The 7,751-nt window shown below is 47.3% G+C and overlaps 1 protein-coding gene across 2 annotated transcripts in view; it reads left to right on the top strand.

Moving 5' to 3' along the window:
- Positions 1-7,751, top strand: part of Lats2 (large tumor suppressor kinase 2) — a 51,685-nt gene that overhangs the window by 8,253 nt on the left and 35,681 nt on the right. For both annotated transcript variants that reach the window (XM_087585691.1, NM_001107267.1), the window contains one exon: positions 3,211-3,714. In XM_087585691.1, coding sequence (XP_087441817.1) covers positions 3,373-3,714 — 342 coding nt within the window. In that variant the 5' untranslated portion in view covers positions 3,211-3,372. Of the gene's footprint in view, positions 1-3,210; positions 3,715-7,751 lie in introns of those variants that run through there.

The following is a 7,751-nucleotide window of genomic DNA, read 5'->3' as shown; positions in this document are numbered from 1 at the left end:
TGTGCCTTTAAGCCTAGATCACTGGTTTGTTACCAAGCCCTGGAGCCCTCTCTGTTTCCTGTCCCAGCATCTGTGGACTGGAGTGTTGCACTGTCTCTAGTTAGCCTCTGGGTTCCTGGCCTGGACCCTGCTGTTAACCCAGCTCGTGCACATTTGCCAAAGGCCCTTCTACCTGAAGTCCTGCTGCCCGCTGTCCTGGGTTTGTGCTCAGTCTCTGGGAAAGCCCTGTGGAGACTGCATTCTTCCCTCCAGCTGGAATTCCACTCCCACCCCCTCCCCAGGCAGACTCCTTATCTATTCCGTTTCTCTGACCTTCCCCTCCATCCTCCAGCCTGTGCTGTGCTGTGGATTCCCCTCCCCTGCAGCCTCTCCTCTGCTGCTCATTCGCTCATTCGGTTACCTTACTCACCCTCTGCCTCACTTCACTGAAAACTGCTGAAGGTGAGGTTCTTCGTCATCTGTCAGCGCCTGAGATTAATAGGCATTCGACCCATGCCTGTAATCTAAGCTAGGGAGGCTGAGTCAGGATTGTAAGTTCCAGGCTTACCTTGGCTGTATAGCAAGGCCTTATCTCAAAAAAGATGCCACCAGGGGCTAAAGAGATGGCTCAGAGGTTAAGAGCACTGGCTGCTCTTTGGTGCACATCCGCACAGAGGCAAAGTACTCATACTCTCCACAAGAAGACACTCCTTCCCCACTTACAGAGTAGATGGGGTAGGCACAGAGTGGAGGAGGGGATGAATGCATTATGTCAGGTCCCTTTCTTACACTGTCATTTGTTATAAAGATGGATGGTGTTAGTTTTAATTGTCAACTTGGCACAACCAAGTATCACATGGGAAAGAGTCTTAGTGAGGGGTTGCTTGATCAGTTTGGCTTGTGGGCCTATCTGCAGGCATCAGTTTGATTGTATTCATTGAAGCAGAAGACTCACAGGGGCCCTGCTGTTCTCGGGATGCTGGGCTGTGTCAGTGTAGAGAGTGAGCAGGAATGTGTGTGTTTATTCTCGAGTACCTGCTGTGTGATGTCCTGCAATGAGGGGCTGTAACCTGGAGTTGTGAGCCAAGCAGAGCCTTCCTCCCCTAATTGCTTATTGTCCAGTGTTTATCAAAGATATGTTCACAATTCTAATTTTTGAAAGAAAGGGAAGAAAATGGAAGCTTTAGAAACTGATTTTAGGTAAATTCTGAGTGGAAAGGCAAGTTTGTAAGTTCCTAACCGAGTGAGTCCTCCCAGGATTCTTCACACACTTTTAGCAGGCTTGTAGAAACTGTCCTGGTTTTGTTGGAATGTGAGCTTATGGTTTTAGAAATCTAGGTCTCTCAGAACAGATGATCGGTCCAGGAAGTCCCTGGAAATGAGTGTGGTTGCAATATGCCCCATTTTACATCAATTAAGCAGAGCTCTAGGCTTCTGGGCTGTAGCCAACCTGGGGCCTGGGGACTCAGCTGCCTGATCTCATAGCTCACTATCTATATTGCCTTACACAACCATTTCAGTAGCTCAGAATACTAGAAACTATATATTAAAATGTAGATTTCATGTTGGGAACTTTAGTCTACTTCTTTTAATGGATTCTTGTCAGTTGTACTAAGAGATTGGATAGTTACAACAGTGAAGACCACTGTCCCCATACAAAGCACAGTCAATAAATGCCATTTCTAATATTTCCTGCTGTATGTGGTTATGTAAGAGCATGTAACTTAATTCATATAAAACTTAGGACAGTGTCTAGCCTGTAGTAGGTAATGGATAATGTTAGTTACCTGTATTTTTGCCCCATGTGAAGAAGTCTGTGAAGCAGGGTCTTTTTTTGTGGTTATGGGGTTCTTTACTGGAACTAGAAGTCCCAATTCTTTGCCTGTCTTTAGAGGGTACTCTTCTGGGGGTCAGTTTTTCTTGGTGTTTTGAAACTCCAAACAAAGTATAGCCTTTGAAGCAGATTTTTGCGCTCTTTTGAGTGAGAGGGAGTCAGGGGGAGGAGTGTAAAAGACTGGTATGATGTGGGGCATGTCAGCCTGTCTTTCCTACAGAGGCACTGTGCAGGTGAAGACCGTGTGAGGGGCGAGGGCACAGGGAAGGGTGCCAGTGTCTCACTATGGGGAGTATCGATCTTTCTTGGTTTGTGACTGGGTTACCTCTTGATAAATGCATCATAAAGTGGAAATATTGTAAGTAGAAAATGTATTCAATCCATAAACCCTACAGCGCACAGCTCAGCATCACAGCATACTGAAGAGTATCATGCTTTTTTCTTGTCATCTCAGGGCAGCTGACTGCTCTGGACATTGATGAGCATCACTCACCAGAGCATCAGACCACGTCTGAGAGCCCAGGGAAAAGGCCCGGTGCACATCGTGAGGGTGGCGCCTCGCAGTGCCCTTTTCCTGCTTTCTGAGAGCTGAAGGCTCCTGAACATGGCTTCAACTGGAACACTCTAACACTCTCCAGTACTTACTCACTCCCTTTAAAGACGAATTTACTTCATGTGCATGAGAGCTTTGCCTGCGTGTAGTTAAGTGACCGGTGCCTGAAGGGCATCAGAACGTCAGATTCCCTGAACTGGAGTTAGAATGGTTGTGGTTACCCTGTGGGTGCTAGGAATTGAACCCTGGCCCTCTGGAAGAGTGACAGGTGATCTTAACCGCTGAGCCAGCTCTCCAGCGCTGTCACTTTCATTCTCAGGGTATTGTGTGGGACACTTTGAATTGTAGTAAAGAATACCTTCAATAAAGCAAGTTTTGGATCTGTTTTATTCAGAAAAATTGGGGAGGGCTTCGTCAGGAAAATTTTCAAACAATGCGAAGGACCACAGCCTCAGGTGGGTGAAGATGTTGGGTGAAGCCACAGGCTTAGGGACATATGGATCGGGAATTGGTTGATATTAGGGACAAGCTAGACGTCTACTTGGTGTCTTGAGCTCTAACCCCAGCCGTGGTTTTCAGACACATTACAGACCGTGAGTTTGCCTGTTGTTGAGACGCTGTCACCCTGGGCGTTTGTGGAGACACCTGGCTGTGGCTGCCTGTTACAGGGATCTTCTTGGGACAGCTCCAGAGCTAAGTAGCACATGACACTTTCTGAAAGTGATGCGCTTGCGCTTTACTCTCTAGGTGGAATATTTCCAAAATCACCGTGCATTTCTGGAAAGTAGCTTTAACATTATGCGAGATCCACAAATGAACACTCTTACTCCGTTTTCTTTTTCAGAAAGTGATGGTCTTCAAAATGAAAACTCTGGAAAATTTTAGGTTCTCTTTAGGAGCTACAGAAATTGAAGGAAGTTGTTCTGGAAGCATGTTTACAACTCACTGACAGTATTACCTGTTCTTAAGAAGATTGTATTTATGGTAAAAGGAAACTGGACTAACGATGAGGCCAAAGACTTTTCCTGCTACAACTTACTCTGGAAATAGCCGGCAGCGACTGCAAGAGATTCGAGAAGGACTGAAGCAGCCGGCCAAGTCTTCCACCCAGGGGCTGCTGGTGGGACCAAACAGTGACACTTCTTCCCTGGATGCCAAAGTCCTGGGGAACAAAGATGCCTCCAGGCAGCAGCAGATGAGAGCCACCCCGAAGTTTGGACCTTATCAAAAAGCGCTCAGGGAAATCCGATATTCCCTCCTGCCTTTTGCCAATGAGTCAGGCACGTCGGCAGCTGCAGAGGTGAACCGGCAGATGCTGCAGGAGTTGGTGAATGCAGGATGTGACCAGGTGGGTCCGGATGCCAGCAGCTTCAGCAGCTCTGTGCACGCTCTGAACTGTTCTCACACTGCCTCCTCTGTGCACCGTAGCCGGTGGCTGCCTTCTCCCCAAGGGCCTTAGGCACTTTTCCTTCTTGAAATTGCCCCTTGCTGTAACTTTGTCACTCTGCTGTGGTTTTGTTTGTGTGTAGTGTATGGAGCCCAGGGCCCTGTGCATGCTAAGCATCCGCTTCCCTGCTCAGCTGTGCCTTCTTCCACTTCTATTCTTAGCCCTCTTCTTGGGACCTGCTTGGGGTTATTCTGAGCTTCTGTGGCAGGAGACTGGCTCTCTTACTGTGTTTTTGGTTTGTACATTTCATTTCCTTCCTGACCGAATGCTGTTCATATTTAACATGCGTCAAACAGTCTCTGTTCTTCTGACACCTCTATACCTGTCCTTATTCTGATTCTTATTTATTATTTTAAGATGAAGTTTCACCTAGCTGATGCTGGCCTTGAATTCCTGATCCTTCTGCCTGCCCCTCCCTAGTACTTACTGGGATAGAAGTGTGCCTCTGTAGCCAGGTGTTTTCTCCTACTTCAAGAATGAGTGAGTACTGTTAGAGAGGATATAGCCGTGCTCAGAAAGCCAGAGGCATCGATAGACAAGACATGGGAATCATCAAAATGTGGTTGCTCAGAACCTGTGTCTCCATTGGTGGGACATGGAGCATCTGTTACATGGCAGCATGTAACTCAGACCCGAGTATTTAGGACACTGACACAGGGTACACATCTGACTGTGTCACAGTCATAGCACAGGCTAACCACGCCACCCTTTACTTCCAGAGGGAATCTCACTAATGTCTGGATCCCAGTTAGCACAAGCTAACCATGTTACCCTTTACTTCCTAAGGGAACATAAGTCCTCTTGTAGTTTACTGCTGAACTCAGAGGACTGGCCACTGTGGGAATGTCTGTGAAACATCCCACGCTTTGTGCCTCTCGGATGTGCTGCAGTTAACTTGGCTCCTGGTGAGTTACCTTTGTACAGAAGAGTGTTTTGAGTGGCGTGTGGCCTGCCATAGCATTGGAGGCTTACAGTAGCCGTATGGCCTGTCTTGTCAGAGTCTGAAGTTAAATGTGCTACCAAGTGCTCCTCCCTAACAGAAACAACATGGCAGTTTAAAAGTAGAGAAGGAACAGCTCTGGGGAGACAGCAAAGTGAGGTGGAGGAGCAGGCTTTCCTGCCAAGAGCAACTCTTAAGATCCTCTCCTACTGTATGTAGATCAGTTGTGAGTGAAGGAGGCAACCAGAGCCTGAAATGTAAGAGAAACAAGTCAAGCAAACAATCCAGGGTACAGGTGCGGCTTATTAAAGTAAACCCCATTAGCGGTAATTGCGGTAATTGCGAGCAAGAAGTGAACTGAGTGCTTCTTTAATACAATGAAATACAAATACAGGGAAGCTAAGGCAGGATGCCTGCAAGGCCCATCCACGTTAATTTATGTTAATTGCTAGCAGGAAGGCCTCCCATTTACCATAGTCAATGCTCCCGAAATAATTCAGTCAGTTTGCAGTCTAGTGTTACTTTAAAACTTAAAACAGCTGCACCCCTCCCCCTCCAGCTCAGATGAGCGTGCATTTGCTTTCAGAAGGTTCTGGTAGGAAAGTCATGCTGTGAACACAGACAGCAGGAGAGGGGACTGACAGTGCCCTGGAGCAGTGTGTGGGTGGACTGAAGCTCCTTGCTAGATCTGTGCACTGGGGAAGCCATTCTTACCCAGGCCTAGTGCATTAGATGCTCTCTTTTTTTTTCTTTTTTTTTTAAAGATTTATTTATTTATTATATATAAGTACACTGTAGCTGTCTTCAGACACACCAGAAGAGGGCATCAGATTCCATTATAGATGGTTGTGAGCCACCATGTGGTTGCTGGGATTTGAACTCAGGACCTCTGGAAGAGCAGTGCTCTTAACCACTGAGCCATCTCTCCAGCCCTAGATGCACTCTTTAGATGCAACTTGGTCCTCCCTATTTTGACTTAAGTGCCATCTTTAAGTTTCCTGTAATGGAGCAGAGTGGCCATAGTGCCATGTTTCCTGGTGGGGCACAGCGGTGGTGGCCCATGAATTTTCCACACACACTATTTCCTTTTTGAGCCAGGTTCTTGCTATGTGTCCAGACTGGCCTTGAACTCTGGAACTCAAGTGAACCTTCTGTCTTGCTCTACTGCACTTAACTCACAAGTAATATCTTATTATCTGTGCATACACATTTGCTTTTCTATAGTGTTTGTACTATGATATTTAAATGTCATTTTAAGGTAAAATTTACATTTTTAAATGTCCACAATTTATAAACTTAAAGCTCCATTAATTTTCACACATTAATCACACCCATATCTAGCATATTAGGGTGCTTTTGTAATTAAACCTTTTAAAATGGAAGTGTCTGGAAAAAGTGCCGTTAGGGTATTTTCACTGTAACAATGTAAATACCATGATGTATATGCCAGATGGTACACCATGTACATAATATGTATAACTTTACAAGTAAAGCACATGAAGCTTCATAGGCAAGTAACTGCGTAATGCTGTAGAAGGAGCTAGCTGTTCTCTAGCTAGCGATTGAGGCCTTGGAAGGTGAGGTCTAATCACACACCATAGGTGTGGCAGCATTTCTCTGTGGGACTTGTATTCCCTGCTTGAGTTGTAATGGGTGGCAGCAGGAGGAACAGCTGCATGGTGAGTGTTGCAGAGTTGCTGGGAGACAGGCAGAGCAGGCACATGGGTACAGAGGTGTCGCTTGAAGGCAGGCGGGTCTTCCTTATGGTGCACATGTAGAGGTGCTGCTGGGTGACAGGCAGAGCACATGCGTGGTGCCATGGCTAAGGCTCAGGGGTGCTGCTGGGACAGTAGACTGCTTCTGCAGCCTTCACGTGGGATACTTTTTGGTTTCCTGTTCTCAGGGAGCCTGGGGTGTTTTGGAGCCTGAGGTCTTGAGTGTAGCTCCAGGTGCAGACCCATGGCTGCTGGCATTCTTCTAATAGCACCTTCCTCAGGCTGTGTCCCCTAGGGACAGATTTAGATGAGAAATTTCTTTCAGTAGGAGTTCTAGGACATGGCTTTGCCTCCCTTAAAGAATGTTGTTTTCCTCCTGCACTCCGAATCTGACCTGTGGTTTGTGCTTGTCTAACCAGCCTGTGGGCTGTGTCTCCGAGTCCTTACCAGCTCTTTGGTCCTAGGTTTCCATGTCAACTGTAGTTTCCCTAACCCACCCCACATGTGCTGAAGTACTTCAGGCCTTTAATGGAACCAGGGCAGAGAGAATGTAAACAAACGGACTTTCTGCACCGCACTGGCAGTGGTCAGGATGTGCCTTCTTGCAGGCGACTTCCTGACAGGAGGCCCAGTGCGGGTGAGTGGGATGCTCTGGAAGTTAGTGAAGGAAGTCAATTCGTGACATTCTTAAGCCATCAAGGGAAGAAGGCGAAATTTTCTCAGCAGTAAGTCTTTGGCAGCTCTACAATGGGGCAGAGTCCCCATGCACCAGGAGCTCAGCTAGGAGTGAGCGAGCTGTTTGCAGCGGGTCCTACGTGCCATGTGGCGTGCCCTATGTGCCATGCGAGATGGGCTGTAGGCCCAGTTTTAAGCTACAGTGAGTTGAGGAGAGTCAGAGAGAGCCCTTCCTACAGACTTGCAGACTTGAGGACTCGGACTCTGAGTGGTGGCCAGTTCTGGTTTGACATGTGATGCTTGTTACCAGACTCAGTGCTCAATGGCTGTTGGCTTTTCTGTTTGTTTTCTGTGTGCTGTAACTTCTCCCTCTTGTTCCCTCACATCCTGCTGAGGGTGTGGGTTATCAAAAAGCCTCTTCTGGCATTTTGCTGGCTGAGTGAGTACACAGCCCCTGCAAGCACTGGTCTCCTCTGCTCCAGCTGCAGCTTTGGCCCTCAACACGCTCTGACAGCCCACTCTCCACCAGGGACAGATTTCCTGTCTGCTCATTCGGACGTTCAGGGTTGTATTCTGTAGTTCCTACCTTCTCCACCAAGGGATCCTGG

Source organism: Rattus norvegicus, chromosome 15, assembly GCF_021556685.1.
Source record: "Rattus norvegicus strain SHRSP/BbbUtx chromosome 15, alternate assembly SHRSP_T2T, whole genome shotgun sequence".
NCBI classification, from domain to species: domain Eukaryota; kingdom Metazoa; phylum Chordata; class Mammalia; order Rodentia; family Muridae; genus Rattus; species Rattus norvegicus.
This window is presented reverse-complemented; position numbering and strand designations above follow the sequence as displayed.